This window comes from Salvelinus alpinus, chromosome 17 (genome assembly GCF_045679555.1).
Source record: "Salvelinus alpinus chromosome 17, SLU_Salpinus.1, whole genome shotgun sequence".
NCBI lineage: Eukaryota > Metazoa > Chordata > Actinopteri > Salmoniformes > Salmonidae > Salvelinus > Salvelinus alpinus.
In genome coordinates this window covers 1,793,978-1,813,541 of record NC_092102.1, presented here as the reverse complement: position 1 = coordinate 1,813,541, position 19,564 = coordinate 1,793,978, and the positions used below count along the sequence as shown (strand labels likewise).

General features: G+C 42.8%; 1 protein-coding gene across 3 annotated transcripts in view; it reads right to left on the bottom strand.

Annotated features, from left to right (window-relative positions):
- Positions 1-8,392, bottom strand: part of LOC139541947 (mediator of RNA polymerase II transcription subunit 24) — a 33,473-nt gene extending 25,081 nt beyond the window's left edge. For all 3 annotated transcript variants that reach the window (XM_071346872.1, XM_071346873.1, XM_071346874.1), the window contains exons 1-3: positions 8,265-8,392; positions 7,382-7,512; positions 7,197-7,279 (exon numbers count right to left, since the gene is read on the bottom strand). In XM_071346872.1, coding sequence (XP_071202973.1) covers positions 7,197-7,279; positions 7,382-7,511 — 213 coding nt within the window. In that variant the 5' untranslated portion in view covers position 7,512; positions 8,265-8,392. The remainder of the gene's footprint in view (positions 1-7,196; positions 7,280-7,381; positions 7,513-8,264) is intronic.
- Between the last annotated feature and the right edge of the window lie 11,172 nt (positions 8,393-19,564).

Sequence of the window (19,564 nt, the reverse complement as noted above, 5' to 3'; positions counted from 1 at the left end):
TGGTCAGGGAGGTGTCCAAAAACCCGATGGTCACTGACAGAGCTCCTCTGTGGAGATGGGAGAACCTTCCAGAAGGACAACAACCATAAGCACACAACCACGACAACGCAGGAGTTGCTTTGGGACAAGGCTCCTTGAATCTCCTTGAGTGGCCCAGCCAAAGCCCGGACTTGAACCTGATCGAAAATCTTCGGAGAGACCTGAAAATAGCTGTGCAGCGACGGTCCCCATCCAACCTGACAGAACTTGAGACAATCTGCTGAGAAGAATGGGAGAACCTCCCCAAATACAGGTGTGCCAAGCTTGTAGCATCATACCCAAGACTTGAGACTAGAGCTCGACCGATTAATCGGAATGGCCGATTAATTAGGGCCGATTTTAATCGGAAATCTTTTTTTTTTTACACCTTTATTTAACTAGGCAAGTCAGTTAAGAATACATTCTTATTTTCAATGACGGCCTAGGAACGATGGGTTACCTGCCTTGTTCAGGGGCAGAACGACAGATTTTTACCTTGTCAGCTCAGGGATTCAATCTTGCAACAGTTAACTAGTCCAACGCTCTAACCACCTGCCTCACGAGGAGCCTGCCTGTTACGCGAATGCAGTAAGAAGCCAAGGTAAGTTGCTAGCTAGCATTACACTTATCTTATAAAAAAAAAATCTATCAATCATAAATCACTAGTTCTAACTACACATGGTTGATGATATTATTAGTTTATCTAGCGTGCCCTGCGTTGCATATAATTGATGCGGTGCGCATTCGCGAAAAAGGACTGTCGTTGCTCCAACGTGTACCTAAACATCAATGCCTTTCTTAAAGTCAACACACAGAAGTATATATTTTTAAACCTGCATATTTAGCTAAAAGAAATCCAGGTTAGCAGGCAATATTAACCAGGTGAATTTGTGTCACTTCTCTTGCGTTCATTGCATGCAGAGTCAGGGTATATGCAACAGTTTGGGCCGCCTGGCTCATTGCGAAATAATTTGCCAGAATTTTACGTAATTATGACATAACATTGAAGGTTGTGCAATGTAACAGCAATATTTAGACTTATGGATGCCACCCGTTAGATAAAATACGGAACGGTTCCGTATTTCACTGAAAGAATAAACGTTTTGTTTGAGATGATAGTTTCCGGATTCGACCATATTAATGACCTACGGCTCGTATTTCTGTGTGTTATTATGTTATAATTAAGTCTATGATTTGATAGACCAGTCTGACTGAGCGATGGAAGGCACCAGCAGGCTCGTAAGCATTCATTCAAACAGCACTTTCGTGCGTTTTTCCAGCAGCTCTTTGCAATGCTTCAAGCATTGCGCTGTTTATGACTTCAAGCCTATCAACTCCCGAGATTAGGCTGGTGTAACCAATGTGAAATGGCTAGCTAGTTAACGGGGTGTGCGCTAATAGCGTTTCAAACGTCACTCGCTCTGAGATTTGGAGTAGTTGTTCCCTTTGCTCTGCATGGGTAACGCTGCTTCAAGGGTGGCTGTTGTCGATGTGTTCCTGGTTCAAGCCCAGGTAGCGGCGAGGAGAGGGATGGAAGCTATACTGTTACACTGGCAATACTAAAGTGCCTATAAGCACATCCAATAGTCAAAGGTACATGAAATACAAATCGTAGAGAGAGAAATAGTCCTATAATTCCTATAATAACTACAACCTAAAACTTCTTACCTGGGAATATGGAAGACTCATGTTAAAAGGAACCACCAGCTTTCATATGTTCTCATGTTCTGAGCAAGGAATTTAAACGGTAGCTTTCTTACATGGCACATATTGCACTTTTACTTTCTTCTCCAACACTTTGTTTATGCATTATTTAAACCAAATTGAACATGTTTCACTAAATTGATTTTATTGATGTATTATATTAAAGTTAAAATAAGTGTTCATTCAGTATTGTTGTAATTGTCATTATTACAAATAAAATAGGCCGATTAAATCGGTAGCGGCTTTTTTGGTCCTCCAATAATCGGTATCGTGTTGAAAAATCATAATCGGTCGACCTCTACTTGAGGCTGTAATGTTTTCTGCCCCTCCCAAAAGATAAGAATTTGTAGATTATTGGCCCTCTTTCTGAGATTCACCGACAAACAGGACCACACCTGTCCTGCTGAGGAGTGACGGACTCCATCCTAGCTGGAGGGGTGCTCTCATCTTATCTATGAACATAGAGCCCCGTCTAACTCCTCTAGCGCTACAAAGAGGTAGCCTGCCAGCTTAGTGAACTCTGTCTGCCACTAGCACACAGTCAGTGTAGTCAGCTCAGCTATCCCCATTGAGACCATGTTTGTGCCTCGATCTAGGTTGAGCAAAACATACGTGATCGCCTTAACAATATCACTGGAATAAAGACCTCCCTTCGTCATTATTGAAAGAGATTGATCTCACATCTCAAAATAGGGTTAATTAATGTTAGATCCTTCACTTCCAAGGCACTTGTAGACAATGAACTAATCACTAATCATAATCTTGAAGTGACTGGCTTGGCTGAGAGATGGCCCAAGCCTGATGAATGTACGGTGTTAAAATGAGGCCTCTCCGCCTGGTTACACTAGTGACCATATCCCCCGTGCATCCCGCAAAGGCGGAGGTGTTGCTAACACTTATGAGAGCAAATTGCAATTTACAGAAAAAAAAGACTGTCTTTTGAGCTTCTAGTCATGAAATCTATACAGCCTAGTCAATCACTTTTGGGCCGTGTACAACGTTCCTCACTGAATTCCCTGAATACCTAAATCAGACATTGTAGTCATGCCAGATATTCACATTTTTGATGACTTCAATAGTCACATGGAAAAGTCCACAGACCCACTCCAAAAGTCTTTCAGAGCCATCATCGACTCAGTGGGTTTTGTCCAACATGTCTCCTGACCTACTCACTGCCACACTCTGGTCATAGTTTTGTCCCGTGGAATAAATGTTGTGGATCTTAATGTTTTTCCTCATAATCCTGGACTATCGGACCACCATTTTATTACATTTGCAATCGCAACAAATAATCTGCCCAGACCCCAACCAAGGATAATCAAAAGCCGTGCTATAAATTCTCAGACAACCCAAAGATTCCTAGATGCCCTTCCAGACTCCCTCCACCTACCCAAGGACATCGACGTACACAAATCGGTTAACCACTTAACTGAGGATCTTAATTTAACCTTGCGTAATACCCTAGATGCAGTCGCACCCCTAAAAACAAAACATTGGTCACAAGAAATTTGCTCCCTGGTATACAGAAAATACCCGAGCCCTGAAGAAAGCTTCCCAAAAAATTGGAACGGTGATTGCGCTCCACCATTTCCGTTCCAACTAACTTGGATAGACAGTACCGTGCAATATCGAAGTCAGTCGTAGCCTTAACAGTTGCTTAACACTGCTGCTCGATCATCCTATTTTTCCAACCTAATTGAGGAGAATAAGAACAATCCAAAATCTATTTTTGATCCTGTCGCAAAGCTAACTAAAAAGCAGCATTCAACAGAGGTTAGCTTTCACTTCAGCAGTGATAAATTCAAACTTCGAGGAAAAGATCATGATCATTAAAAAACTAATTACTCCAAAGCTCAGTTGTGCTGAAAGAGCTACTTCCTGTGCTTGGCCCTCCTGTTGAAGAATAAAAATAGCTCCCTATCGACCAGATGTGTACCAAACTCACTAAAAGTGGCAGTATTAAAGCCTCTTGAAAAAGCCAAACCTTGACCCGGAAAATATAAAAAAAACTAAAAATCGGCCTATATCAAATCTCCCATTCCTCTCAATACTTTTTAAAAAGCTTTTGCGCAGCAACTCACTGCCTTCCTGAAGACAAATAATGTATACGAAATGCTTCAGTCTGGTTTTAGACCCCATCATAGCACTGAGACTGCCGTCGTAAAGGTGGTAAATCGGTCCTCGTGCTCCTAGACCTTAGTGCTGCTTTTGACACCCTCGATCACCACATTCTTTTGAAGAGATTGGAAACCCAAATTGGTCTACACGGACAAGTTCTTGCCTAGTTCAGATCTCATCTGTCGGAAAGATAGCGGTTTGTCTCTGTAGATGGTTAGTCCTCTGACAACTCAATTGTAAGTTTCGGCGTTCCTCAAGGTACCGTATTAGGACCAATATTGTTTTCACTATATATTCTAACTCTTGGTAATGTCATTCGGAAACACAATGTCAACATTCACTGCTATGCCGACTACACCCAGCTGTACATTTCGATGAAACATGGTGAAGCCCCAAAATGCCTACCCCGAAAGCCTGTGTCTCAGACATAAGGAAGTGGATGGCGGCAAATGTTTCACTTTTAAACTTGGACAAAACAGAGATGCTAGTTCTAGGTCCCAAGAAACAAAGATCTGCTGTTCAATCTGACAATTAATATTGATGGTTGTACAGTCGTCTCAAATAAACCTGAAGGACCTCGCCTTTACTCTGGACCCTGATCTCTCTTTTGACAATCATATCAAGAATATTTCAAGGACAGCATTTCTCCATCTTTGTAAAATTGCAAAAATCTGAAACTTTTTGTCAAAAAAATTATGCAGAAAAGCTAATCCATGCTTTTGTCACTTCTAGATTAGGTTACTGCAATGCTCTACTCTCGGCTACCCGGACAAAGCACTAAAAAACCTCAGGTAGTGCTAAACACGGCTGCTAGAACCTTAACCAGGACCAAAATATTTGATCACATTACTCCAGTGCTAGCCTCTCTACATTGGCTTCCTGTTAAGGCTACGACTGACTTCAAGGTTTTACTGCTAACCTACAAAGCATTACATGGGCTTGCTCCGACCCATCTCTCCGATTTGGTCCTGCCGTACATACATAGACGTATGCTATGGTGACAAGACGCAGGCCTCTGTCCCTAGAATTTCTAAGCAAACAGCTGGAGGCAGGGCTTTCTCCTATAGAGCTCAATTTTTATAGAATGATCTGCCTATCCATGTGAGAGACGCAGACTCGGTCTCGACCTTTAAGTCCTTACAGAAGACTCATCTCTTCAGTAGGTCCTATGATTGAGTGTAGTCTGGCCCAGGGTTGTGAAGGTGAACGGCAAGACACCGGAATCACGAACTGCCCTTGCCGTTTCTGCCTGGCCGGCTCCTCTCTCCACGGGGATTCTCTGCCTCTGACCCTATTACGGGGGCTGAGTCACTGGCTTACTAGTAGTGCTCTTCCATCCAGTCCCTAGGAGGGGTGCATCACTTGAGTGAGTTGAGTCACAGACGTGATCTTCCTGTCCGGTTTTGCTCCCCCTCTGGCTTGTGCGGTGGAGGAGATCTTTGTGGGCTATACTCAGCCTTGTCGCAGGGTAGTCAGTTGGTGGTCCGTTGATATCCCGCTAGTGGTGTGGGGGCTGTGCTTTGGCAAAGTGGGTGTGGTTGTATCCTGCCTGGTTGGCCCTGTCTGGGGGTATATCGTCAGTGTCCCCTGACCCACTGCATGTCTCAGTCTCCAGTATCTATGCTGCAATAGTCTATGTGCCAGGGGGCAAGGGTCAGTCTGTTATATTTGGTGTAATTCTCCTTTCTTATCTGGTGTCCTGTGTGAATTTAAGTATGCTCCCTCTAATTCTGTCTCTCTCCCTCTCGGAGAACATGAGCCCTAGGATCATGGCTCAGGACTACCTGGCCTGATGACACCTTGCTGTCCCCAGTCCACCTGGTCGTGCTGCTGCTCCAGTTTCAACTGTTCTGCCTGCGGCTAGGGAACCCTGACCTGTTCACCGGATGTGCTACCTTGTCCCGGACCTGCTGTTTTCAACTCCCTCTCTCTACCGCATCTGCGGTCTAACTCAATGCTCAGCTATGAAAAGCCAATTGACATTTAAACCTGAGGTACTGACCTGTTGCCCTCGACAACCACTGTGACTTTTATTTGACCCTGCCGGTCATCTATGAACATCTTGAAGAACAATCTGGCCTTAAAATGGCAATGTACTCTTATAACCACCACCCGGCACAGCCAGAAGAGGACTGGCCACACCTCAGAGTCTGGTTCACCTCTAGGTTTATTCCTAGGTTCAAGCCTTTCTATCTAGCTGGCTAGACATCTGATTGAAATATCACAGACTATTTATTCATTCTCCGTGAGTCAAAGGGTTTTTGTTTGGGGGATTTCTGTTGACACGGCAGAGTTTCCCGTTGGACAAGGTGGCGAATGAATGCGCTGCTAACAAGGCAAAGCTGGGGGAGCTGACAAGTATAACGAGCATACATGAATCATTCACAGAGTTAGGCGCGATTAGAACGCCAATCAAGAAGCCTTGAGCAACACTGGGAATGCAATAAGTGCGTAAACGACAATGAACAAAATAAACTAAGGTGCGTAAACGGCATTTACCCACCACTACATCCCTGGTTGGGTCTGGCAAAACCCATTCATAAACATCAATATCCCGCCAGGCAAGATTTAATCTATATTTGCCTGGCATTTTAGCCATCAATGTGACGTTTGGCGGCGCCTAATCAGTCAGTTCTGTACCTGCCTGTGAGTGGCAGTGTGGGTGGAATGAGCGAGCTCGCTTGGCAACCAGAGCGCAAAACACGAACTAATAAAACTCGGTAGTCTGCCTGGAAATAAATTCGCTAGACCAAGGCATTTCTAATATTAACGCATTTCCTAATTTTCTGTTCTCCTCTCATTTTAATTCAAGTGCCAACTTGAGAAAATGTCTGATTTAAGGTATTCCAGTACTTGAATTTCAGAGTGTCAAACTCGAGTACCTTAAGCACCTTGTGTGAACCCTACACACAGTATCCACATTCAAAGGCAGGGGAGACGACGACAGCAATAGTCAACGGTATGCCACAGAAATAATATTCTATTGCATACATTTCTTTCCATGGCAGTCCACCATTATATAATAATCTGACCTGTTTATGATGTAGTACATGGCACCATTGTAATCCTTGACCATCAAAACATAGGGTTAGACATTACACGTTCTATGTTTTCATGTTTGGTTCAGGAGATATGACGCAAAATACATTATTTGGTTATGGTGAAATGGAAAATGGCCGCTATGAGTCGTTTTTGCGATGGCTCCATATCTGAAAATGTTAAGGACCTCAAACAGTACAGGTGAACCAAGTTTCATGCTTTTATCAAAAAGTTATAATTTCCACATATCGTCTGGAATATGTGTGTATTTTGAGGTTGTATATGGTAAAATATGTTTTTCAAAATGTGAACCTTACCTGGGAACTGATGGCATACTTGAGGTAGGACAAGATGAGCGGGTTGGGAGAAGGCCCAATCATTGCCTGCTCCATGAGAGCCTCTGGAACATAGGGAAATACAACAATAATGAAATCATACACATTCATTGTTTACTTTCCACTTCCCAAGCATTTACATGGATGATCAACATAAATCAGCTGACCTGCCAAGTTGAGGTAGTCCCATGTGGCTCCCTTTGGGAAGTTCTTTTTGATGTTGATGGCCCATTGATAGTCGCTCCAGCGCTCCTTCCAAGCCTGGAGGATGGCTTGTTTCAAATTGACCACCTTCATACTGACAAGTGCCACACACATTATCTATCAACCACATGCCTTACATGGAATTCAAGAGTTCGTTTTTTTGCATATGTCAATGTCATAAGCTCCATGATGTACGTTTTTCTTGGTGAAACTGGCAACAAAGTTGTGCATAGTCGACACTGCTGGCTCGCGACTTAGATGCTATGCATGTACCTCTGGTTCTCTGGTTTATTTATCTCTGGTTTATGCGTCGGACCGCAATGATGCTTGTAGTGCAGATCCGACACGCATGCATGAACCAGAACCAGCCTGGCTTTAAAGTGTTAAAGTTGTTTATTCGTATTTTGGAGAAATTACACCCTGCCCACACAGATAATTTGTCCGCGCTCAACCAACATCGTTGTTTTGGTGAGAAGTAACAAAAGTATTGAAGAAATCTGGAAAGGATATGTCAAAGAATACCCATGAACCGGGCATAACTACTACATACACACTCTACCGTACCGGATGAGACTTTCTAGCTCGTGTATTGTTTTCCCCCGTGTAGACTATGTTTGCAAGACAGTTGTTGACGAATTATAATGTACATTTGAGAAATATAATTATCTACCAAAAACATGACAAGCTAGCAATCTGTCTTCCTCAGCAAAGTGGCTAGCTAGCTACAGCTAGCTGTCTGTCTGTGCAGGCAGGGTGAAGTTAAACGAGAGCCCTGTCGTATTCAATATGAATACTATGATATACGTAACGTTAGATAGATAAACTACCAGTTAAATTAATACTCACATGAAACGTCGAGAATGTATAAATGTAACGTTAGCCTAACGTGGTACTCAGTCAGATTTATAAGACAATGAACGCCATCTTTTTCTCTTTTTTTTGTATTATAACAACATCGTTAGCATTGATTGGTCAAGAGAAACAGTTCTGAGTAAACAGCAAGCCCATTGGTTTCTTTCGTTCAAACCTGTCGTCACCACTTTTTGCCGCTAGATGTCACCACATTCCCACCTACAGTACCAGTCAAAATTTTGGTCACCGGTTCGTTCAAGGGTTTTTCTTAATTGTACTATTTTCTACAATGTAGAATAATAGTGAAGACATCAAAACTATGAAATAACACATATGGAATCATGCTCTTTTGCACACCAGTATTTCTAGTTGCACATCCTCATCTGCACATCTGTCACTCCAGTGTTATTTGCTAAATTATAATTACTTCGCCACTATGGCCTATTTATTGCCTTACCTCCTTACTTCATTTGCACACACTGTATACATATTTTCTACTGTGTTATTGACTGTACGTTTGTTTATCCCATGTGTAACTTTGTGTTGTTGTTTTTGTCGCACTGCTTTGCTTTATCTTGGCCAGGTCGCAGTTGTAAATGACAACTTTTTCTCAACTGGCCTACCTGGTTAAATAAAGGTGAAATAAAAATAAAACAATTTGTTAATAAACAAATCAAAATAGATTTTAGATTTTAGATTATTCAAAGTAGCCACCCTTTGCCTTGATGACAGCTTTGCACACGCTTGGCATTCTCTCAACCAGTATGATGAGGTAGTCACCTGGAATGCATTTCAATGCCTTATTAAAAGTTCATTTGTGGAATTTCTTTCCTTTCCTAATGCGTTTGAGCCAATCTGTTGTGTTGTGACAAGATAGGGGTGGTATACAGGAGATAGCCAAGATCAAGTCCATATTATGGTCAGAACAGCTCAAATAAGCAAAGAGAAACGACAGTCCATCATTACTTTAAGACATGAAGGTCAGTCAATGTGGAACATTTCAAGAACATTGAAAATTTCTTCAAGTGCATTTGCAAAAACCATCAAGCGCAATGATGAAACTGGCTCTCATAAGGACCGCCACATGAAAGGAAGACCCAGAGTTACCTCTGCTGCAGAGGATAAGTTCATTAGAGTTACCAGCCTCAGAAATTCCAGCCCAAATAAATTAGTTCAAGTAACAGACACATTTCAACATCAAGTGTTCAGAGGAGATTGCGTGAATCAGGCCTTCGTGGTTGAATTGCTGCAAAGAAACAACTAATAAAGGACACCAATAAGAAGAAGAGACTTGCTTGGGCCAAGAAACATGAGCAATGGACATTAGACCTGTGGAAATCTCTCCTTTGGTCTAATGAGTCCAAATTTAGATTTTTGATTCCAACCGCCGTGTCTTTGTGAGACGCAGAGTAGGTGAACAAATGATCTCTGCATGTGTAGTTCCCACCATGAAGGATGGAGGAGGAGGTGTGATGGTGTGGGGGTGCTTTGCTGGTGACACTGTCAGTGATTTATTTAGAATTCAAGGCACACTTAACCAGCATGGTTACCACAGCATTCTGCAGCGATACGCCATCCCATCTGGTTTGCGATTAGCGGGACTATCATTTGTTTTTCAATAGGATAATGACCCAACACACCTCTAGGCTATGTAAGGGCTATTTGATCAAGAAGGAGAGTGATGGAGTGCTGAATCAGATGACCTGGCCTCCACAGTCACCCGACCTCAACACAACTGAGATGGTTTGGGATGAGTTGGACTGCAGAGTGAAGGAAAAGCAGCAAACAAGTGCTCAGCATATGTGGGAACTCCTTCAAGACTGTTGGAAAAGCATTCCAGGTGAAGCTGGTTGAGAGAATGCCAAGTGTGGAAAGCTGTCATCAAGACAAAGGGTGGCTACTTTGAAGAATCTAAAATATATACTTATTTGGTTATTACATGATTCCATGTGTTATTTCATAGTTTTGAGGTCTTCCCTATTTTTCTACAATGTAGAAAATAGTAAAAATAAAGAAAAACCCTTGAATGAGTATGTGTGTCCAAACCTTTGACTGGTACTGTATGTTGGATGAGCTCCTTGCCACAGAACAATTACATTTTTTGGTTTGGCTGAGAGCTTAGAGTAACAAATCACATAGACTTAGACAATTCTAGTGCCAAAAAGCCCATTTTAGCATGGGCAGCGCCATTGAGGAATTTCACATGTTGAAGTAGTCAACTGAGTGGGACTTCCTATGGGTTAAAGAAAGGATCACATAATTCCATCCAGTTCACCAGGAGAGGTCAGCCAATGAATTATACTCGTGAACAAACATTCCAACCATTACTGCATGTGTCAGTAAATCGCCAACTCATAGCAGTAATGGAGGAAGATAATGGACTACTTCAAAATGGAGATGGGCTCAATGGGGCTGCACGTGTTCTCACAGGCGCCACAATAGGAAAGATACAGAGATGTGTCATCTGTCTATGTCTATGACAAATCCTCACAGAGAATACAGTGGGTTAGGTGTAAATTAACAAACAAAGATGATATGGATACACAATTACTAATTTAATGGTAACATATCACACTAAAAAGGCCACAATAGGCCTACTAGTTCTGAGACATTAACCGAAATGTTGGTTATTTTTTTGTTTTTTAAACAACTAATAGACAGACCGATTCAATTATTCGAATTCCATGTTGTTCTGTTTTTTTTCTGAGCTCAATGTACACATTGCACCGTTTCTCAAGAGATAAATCAGTTACAGCCTGAACTGTGCGATGTAGTATGGAGTTGTAGTTTCCAACAGGACCGACATTGTACATAGTGTAATGGTTCAAAAGTGGTAATTAACTACAATGACCATAATCCATTAAGCATCTACTTGTCCGGTCTGTGTTTCTTTTACGCCTGCTACAGAAGAGACAGAAGAATGCATTATTGTGAGGGGGATGTAGAGAGCAGCTGTTGCTTCGTGAGCAGTGGAGGCTGGTGGGAGGAGCTATAGGAGGATGGGCTTATTGTAATGGCTGGAATGGAATGAATGGAACGGTATCAAACACATCAAACATATGGAAACCACGTTTGACTCTGTTCCATCGATTCCATTCCAGCCATTACAATGAGCCCATCCTCCTATAGCTCCTCCCACCAGCCTCCACTGTTCACAGTGTATCTCTACCTGAAAATACATGATCTAAGTGATTGATAGTTGGTATTCAACAATCATAAAAGTATACCTTATTTACTTTGAAGAACTTCAAAATAGTGATTTTGTCAGAGCATAGGCAGCAGCTCTATAGAGATGATATGATGACTTGGAATGAAATAATAAAGTCATCAGATAAAACAAATGTAATATACACAACAACTGAAATATTATATTAGCGTAAAGTAATGTGAAAAAATGATGGTTAATACGCAGTAATGATAAGCAGTAATGGGCTGTCAACACCATCATGGGACTTGAATACATGTTTTTATTCTGTGTTGTTACAGCATTCAACCCACATAATGCCAGTGGTGTAAATAACTTTAAAAAAAATACTTTAAAGTACTACTTAAGTAATTTTTTGAGGTATCTATACTTTACTTTACTATTTAAATTTTTAACAACTTTTACTTTTACTTCACTACATTCATGAAGAAAACAATGTACAATGTACAATGTACCTGGTCACCCCTATTGCCTCTGATCTGGCGGGCTCACTAAACACAAATGCTTTGTTTGTAAATTTTGTCTGAATGTTGGAGTGTTAAATAATAAAAATAAAAATAAATGGTGCCATCTGGTTTGTTTAGTATATGGAATTTGAAATGATTTATACTTTTACTTTACTTTCAATACTTAAGTATATTTTAGCAATTACATTTACTTTTGATACTTAGGTATATGTAAAACCATACGTGTTATTATCTGATATCTTACATAATGTAACTATTTAATTTACCACAGTAGATTACCAAAGAGTGAATGAATGACGTGAGAAAGAATGGAATTCTTATGTAATAGGGACATTCAGTTTTGGGGTTCTCAGTAAGGTCCTTGTCTGTAGTAGTGGGGACCTGTCACTGTGTGTCTCCAGTTTCACTTGTCTTTGTCAGCAGCAATGTCCTCTGTCCTCTGTGTGCCCATCTCAGACTCCATATTAGTTCTGTCAGTGGCCCATCCCTAAGGGCCCGTAGTTACCATACAAACCATTGGAGTTGAGAGGTAGTGTAGTGCATTGCATTAAATTCAGAACTCCCTGGTTAAATGCAGGACTCTTCGGTTATTGTTGTGCCTGGCTTAAAGTGGCATAGCCATAGACAATGTCAGGTTGGGCGAGATGCTGTCTCCCCCTAACACCCCACGCCTCCAACCCAGCCTGTCTTTGTGTGGACGTTCTGTTCCCCAGAGCCCCCCTCCACAATGGCTCCCATTCTGCCTGACACAGGAGACTTTGTCTGGGCCGGAGCAGGGCCTGTGTCCACTGGGGACACAGTGATGTCAGTGATAGAGTAACCTAAGTTATCAGCCGTAAAAGAAACGCCAGAGCAGCGTTTCTTCCTTTCTGGTCTTGACGAAATAAGAAAATTGTCGGTGGAGGTTTTCTTCTGCACTGTTGAACTAATCCAGTAAATGTGGAGGAGGAGTTAAGATATAGTGTCACCTTGTTAAAACATCACTAGGGTAGGGGGCACTATTTTCACCTCCGGATGAAAAGCGTGCCCAAAATAAACTGCCTGCTTCTCAGGCCTAGAAGCTAGGATATGCATATAATTGGTAGATTTGGACAGAAAACACTCTAAAGTTTCCAAAACTGTTAAAATAATGTCTGTGAGTATAACAGAACTGATATGGCAGGCAAAAGCCTGAGAAAAATCCATCCAGGAAGTGGGATTTTTTTATTTTTGTAGTTTTCTATTGAATGCCATTACAGTATCCACTGACTTAGGACTCAAATTGCACTTCATATGGCTTCCACTAGATATCAACAGTCTTTGGAAATTGTTTCAGGCTTGTATTCTGAAAAATGAGGGAGTAAGACCACTGAATGAGTGGACACTGCAGTGTCCCAGAGGTTTTTCATGCACACGACCGAGAGCGGGCCTTTCTTGTTTTCCTTTTATATTGACAAAGCTTTTGTCCGGTTGAAATATTATTGATTATTATGACTAAAAACAACCTGAGGATTGATTATAAACATCGTTTGACATGTTTCTACGAACTTTACTGATACTTTTCGGATTTTTCGTCTGCCTGTTGTGATTGCCTTTGAGTCTGTGGATTACTGAACAAAACGCACGAGCAAAACTGATGTTTTTGGATATAAAGATGGACTTTATCAAACAAAACAAACATTTATTGAGTAAATGGGAGTCTTGTGAGTGCAACCATATGAAGATCATCAAAGGTAAGTGATTCATTGTATTGCTATTTCTGACTTTTGTAACTCCTCTACTTGGCTGGAAACTGTTTGTAATGATTTGTCCGCTGGGCGTTGTTCTCAGATAATCGCATTGTATGCTTTCGCCGTAAAGCCTTTTTGAAATCTGACACCGTGGTTGGATTAACAAGAAGTTAATCTTTAAACCGATGTATAACACTTGTATGTTTTATGAATTTTTATAATGAGTATTTCTGTTTTTGAATTTGGCGCTCTGCAATTTCACTGGATGTTGGCCAGGTGGGACAGGTCCCACACCCCCTAGAGAGGTTTTAACATCCAAAAGCGGAAGTCGTGCCACAGGCCCTCGTTCCATTTCCCCTGAAAAACGGATGCATCCGGTTGTTTCAGACCCTGCAGAGGATGGTTATAAAGAGACAGTACTCTTGCTGGCATGGATGGAGAGACAGGAGGATGGAAGGAGGGATAGAGAGATGAGAATCCCATCCCTGCTCTCTCCCAGTTAAAGGGCTATTAGAGCAGGTGATGACGGAGGCCAGTCCACTCACCAGACAGACCAAAAAGCTGCTGGTCTTTTCTCATGACTTCACCACACAGGGCACTATTCTAGGCTCTAATAGAGCTAACTAAGGTTACTCAAGAAGCCATTGATACTGGATTTCATTGTGATGAAGTTGGCCAATGCTTCTCATGTTGGAAGAAATGACTCATGTTTTGCTACCTTGGTGCAAAGCCACTGGATTCAGGGCTGCTGTATGTTTACCACTTAGTAATGTTTCCTGTGTCAAGGTTAAATGTGATAAAAAATTGGACTCGAGAAACTCTTTACATAATTATAATAATCCAGTTTGCCTTGTGGCATCTAATACTCCCCTCACAAGGTGGAGGATTTGCAGTTGAATCATTTATTTATTACTGTATTACTTTCAAAGCGGAGGTATGCTGATTCAATAGCTAAAGACCTCCAGGCTAAAAGTCTATCGCTGAGTGATATAATCTCAATAACTAATAGTAAGAACCTTTGAGAGGTGAAAGTGACCGGAGAGCCACACAGCTTGACGGCAGCCCCTTCAACACGACTGCACATTGTTTTACTGTCACCAAAAGCCCACAGAGAGCATGGCTGGCTATACAGTACTGTACCAAACTCTCTGGCACCCATAGTCATACAGTCAGTCAGTCAGTCAGTCTCCTCTTTTCAAAGGAATTTTTGTGTTGTTGGGTTGTTCCTTATTTCATTTCATAGCATTTGAAACAAAGCCCACTGCTGGCCGGGAAGTGTGTGGACATGCTAACTTGGACTACAGAAGGGGCAGCCATTCCCTTGGGTGTCATGGGCGTCTCCCTCACTCTAAAAAGTGCATTAATGGTCAAAACCTGATGATATGACAACTATTGTAAAAATAAAAATATGTAGTTATTTGACAATATATTTTCTGGTTGCCTCAAAAAGCAGTGGAAAAATGTATAAAGGGTAGGCCCAGGAAGGCACAAATTGATGAGCGGGCCTCAGTGTTTGGGTTGTGTTTGGTTCTCCAGCTGCGGGCTATTTTTTGGGGGCCGGCGTGTCACGTGGCAGGGAGCAGCCTCCGTATGGTAGTTAACAGGTCTGATTTGCAGGGACTGTGGCATGGGTGTCAAGGGAGCAGGCCGGAGCAGTGGTGACACTCAGCCGAGGGGCTCAGACTGCTGCTAATAGACCATTATTGAATTCAAGCCTTTTCAGCTACAGGGTGTAGCGCTAGGAACATGCTGGAATCTGAAGAACTGTTTCCGTAGTTTCATTTTTTTTACTTACCTTTTGCCAAATATTAAGAACAAATAGAAGACATTCAACCTTTTTTCCTTGTAATATTCTGCTGTGTTAGAGATAGAGAATTGCAAATAAATTTAAAGGCAAACACCTGTCTATATAAGGTCCCACAGTTGACAGTGCATGTCAGAGTAAAAACCAAGCCATGAGGTCAAAGGAATTCTAATCTAATCATATCAAATTGAATTTGTCACTTGCGTCGAATACAACAGGTGTAGACCTTACAGTGAAATGCTTACTTACAAGCCCTTAGCCCTTAACCAACAATGCAGTTTTAAGAAAAATACGTGTTAAGTAAAAAATAGATAAGTAAAAAAATGTATAATTATAATTAAAGAGCAGCAGTAAAATATCAGTAGTGAGGGTATATACAGGTGGTACCGGTACAGAGTCAATGTGCGGGGGCACAAGTTAGTGAAGGTAATTGAGGTAATATGTACATGTTGGTAGATTTAAAGTGACTATGCATAGAAAATAAACAGAGAGTAGCAGCAGAGAAAAGAGGGTTCTGGGTAACCCTTTGATTAGCTGTTCAGGAGTCTTCTGTCTTGGGGGTAGAAGCTGTTAAGAAGAATTTTTAGGGTCTTCCTCTTACACCGCCTGGTATAGAGGTCCTGGATGGCAGGAAGCTTGGCCTCAGTGATGTACTGGCCGTACGCACTACCCTCTGTAGTGCCTTGCTGTCAGAGGCAGAGCAGTTGCCTTACCAGGCAGTGATGCAACCAGTCAGGATGCTCTCGATGGTGCAACTGTAGAACTTCTTGAGGATCTGAGGAGCCATGCCAAATCTTGTCATTCTCCAGCGGGGGAATAGGTTTTGTTGTGCCCTCTTCGTGACTGTCTTGGTGTCTTTGGACCATGATAGTTTGTTGGTGATGTGGACACCAAGGAACTTGAAGCTCTCAACCTGCTCCACTACAGCCCCGTTGATGAGAATGGGGGCGTGCTCGGTCCTCCTTTTCCTGTAGTCCACAATCATCTCCTTTGTCTTGATCACGTTGAGGGAGAGGTTGTTATCCTGGCACCACCCGGACAGGTCTCTGACCTCCTCCCTACAGGCTGTCTCATCGTTGTCAGTGATCAGGCCTACCACTATTGTGTCGTCAGCAAACTTAATGAAGGTGTTGAAGTCGTGCCTGGTCATGCGGTCATGGGTGCACAGGGAGTACAGGAGGGGACTGAACACGCACCCATGAGCGGCCCCCGTGTTGAGGATCAGCGTGGCAGATGTGTTATTACCTACCCTTAACATCTTGGGGCGGCCCATCAGGAAGTCCACGATCCGGTTGCAGAGGGAGGTGTTTAGTCCCAGGGTTCTTAGCTTAGTGATGAGCTTTGTGGGCACTATGTTGTTGAACTCTGAGCTGTAGTCAATAAATAGCATTCTCATGTAGGTGTTCCTTTTGTCCAGGTGGTAAAGGGCAATGTGGAGTAAAATAGACATTGCATCATCTGTGGATCTGTTGGGGCGGTATCCAAATTGGAGTGGGTCTATGGTTTCTAGGATGATGGTGTTGATGTGAGCCATGACCAGCTTTTCAAAGCACCTCATGGCTACAGACATGGGTGCTATGGGTCAGTAGTCATTTAGGCAGGTTACCTTAGTGTTCTTGGGCACAAGGACAATGGTGGCTGCTTGAAACATGTTGGTAATACAGACACAGTCAGGGACAGGTTGAAAATGTCAGTGAAGACACTTGCCAGATGGTCAGCGGATGCTCAGAATACACGTCCTGGTAATCTGTCTGGCCCTGCAGCCTTGTGAATGTTTACCTGTTTAAAGAGAGTGTGATCACACAGCCGTCCGGAACAGCTGATACTCTCATGCATTCTTCAGTGTTGCTTGCCTCGAAGCGAGCATAGAAGTAATCTAGCTCCTCTGGTAGGCTTGTGTCACTGGGCAGCTCGCTGCTGTGCTTCCCTTTGTAGTCTGCAATTGTTTGCATGCCCTGCCACGTCCGACGAGTGTCAGAGCCGGTGTAGTACGATTCAGTCTTAGTCCTGTCTTAACGCTTTGCCTGTTTGATGGTTTGTCGGAGGGCATAGCGGGATTTCTTATATGCGTCCGGGTTAGAGTCCTGCTCCTTGAAAGCGGCAGCTCTACCCTTTAGCTTAGTGCAGATGTTGCCTGTAATCCATGGCTTCTGGTTGGGGTATGTAAGTAGAGTCACTGTGGGTCGATGTCATCGATGCACTTATTGATGTAGCCAGTGACTGATGTGGTGTACTCCTCAATGCCATCGTAAGAATCCCGGAACATATTCCAGTCTGTGCTAGCAAAACAGTCCTGTAGCTTATCATCTGCGTCATCTGACCACTTGTTTATTGAGCGAGTCACTGGTACTTCCTGCTTTAGTTTTTGCTTGTAAGCAGGAATCAGGAGGATAGAATTATGGTCAGATTTGCCAAATGGAGGGTGAGGGAGAGCTTTGTACGTGTCTCTGTGTGTGGAGTAAAGGTGGTCTAGAGTTTTTTTCCCTCTGGTTGCACATTTAACATGCTGGTGGAAATGAGGTTAAACGGATTTAAGTTTCCCTGCATTAATGTCCCCGGCTGCTAGTAGTGCCGCATCTGGGTGAGCGTTTTCTTGTTTGCTTACGGCCTTATACAGCTCATTGAGTGCGGTCTTAGTGCCAGTATTGATTTGTGATTTATAGATAAAAACTCTCTTGGTTAATAATGTGGTCTACAGCTTATCATGAGATACTCTACCTCAGGCGAGCAAGACCTTGAGACTTCCTTAATATTAGATATTAGATTTCAGCACCAGCTGTTGTTTACAAATATACACAGACCGCCTCGACGTACGTCCCCGATATCTCACAGGCACCTCGACGTACGTCCCCGATATCTCAGTCTCTTTCTCATGCGAATGACTGGGATTTGGGCCTTGTCGGGCGTCTGAAGAAAGTCTTTCGCGTCCGACTCGTTAAAGAAAAAGTCTTCATCCAGTACGAGGTGAGTAATTGATGTCCTGAAATTCAGAAGATCTTTTTGGTCATAATCCATCCACCTGACAGGTATGGCATATCAAGAAGCTGATTAAACAGCATTACCATAACACAGGTGCAGCTTGTGCTGGGGACAATAAAAGGCCACTTTTGTCACAACACAATGCCACAGATGTTTTTTGGAAGCGTGCAATTGACATCATGACTGGAGGAATGTCTACCAGAGCTGCTGCCAGAGAATTGAATGTTCCTTTCTCTACTATAAGCTTTAGAGAATTTGGCAGGACATCCAACCGGCCTCACAACCACAGACCATGTGTAACCACGCCAGCCCAGGACCTCCACATCCGGCTTCTTCACCTGCGGGTTCATCTGACACCAGCCACCCAGACAGCTGATGAAACTGAGGAGTATTTCTGTCTGTAATAAACCCCCTTTGTGGGGAAAAACTCTTTCTGGTTGGCTCGTTCTGGCTCCCCAGTGGGTGCGCCTGGCTCCAAAGTGGGTGGGCCTATGCCCTTCCAGGCCCATCCATGGCTGCCTCTCTGCACAGTCATGCGGAATCTATAAATTAAGGCCTACTGGATTTATTTCAATTGATTGATTTTCTTATAAACTCAGAAAAAAAAGAAACATCCCTTCTTCAGGACCCTGTCTTTCAAAGATCATTCGTAAAAATCCAAATAACTTCACAGACCTTCATTGTAAAGGGTTTGAACACTGTTTCCCATGCTTGTTCAATGAACCTTACACAATTAATGAACATGCACCTGTGGAACGGTCGTTACGACACTAACAGCTTACAGACAGTAGGCAATTAAGGTCACAGTTATGAAAACGTAGGACACTAAAGAGACCTTTCTACTGACTCTGAAAAACACCAAAAGAAAGATGCCCAGGGTCCCTGCTCATCTGTGTGAACGTGCCGTAGACATGCTGCAAGGAGGACTGCAGATGTGTCCAGGGCAATAAATTGCAATGTCCGTACTGTGAGACGCCTAAGACAGCACTACAGGGAGACAGGACGGACAGCTGATCGTCCTCTCAGTGGCAGACCACGTGTAACAACACCTTCACAGGATCGGTACATCCGAACATCACACATCCGAACATGACAGGTACAGGATGGCAACAGCAACTGCCCGAGTTACA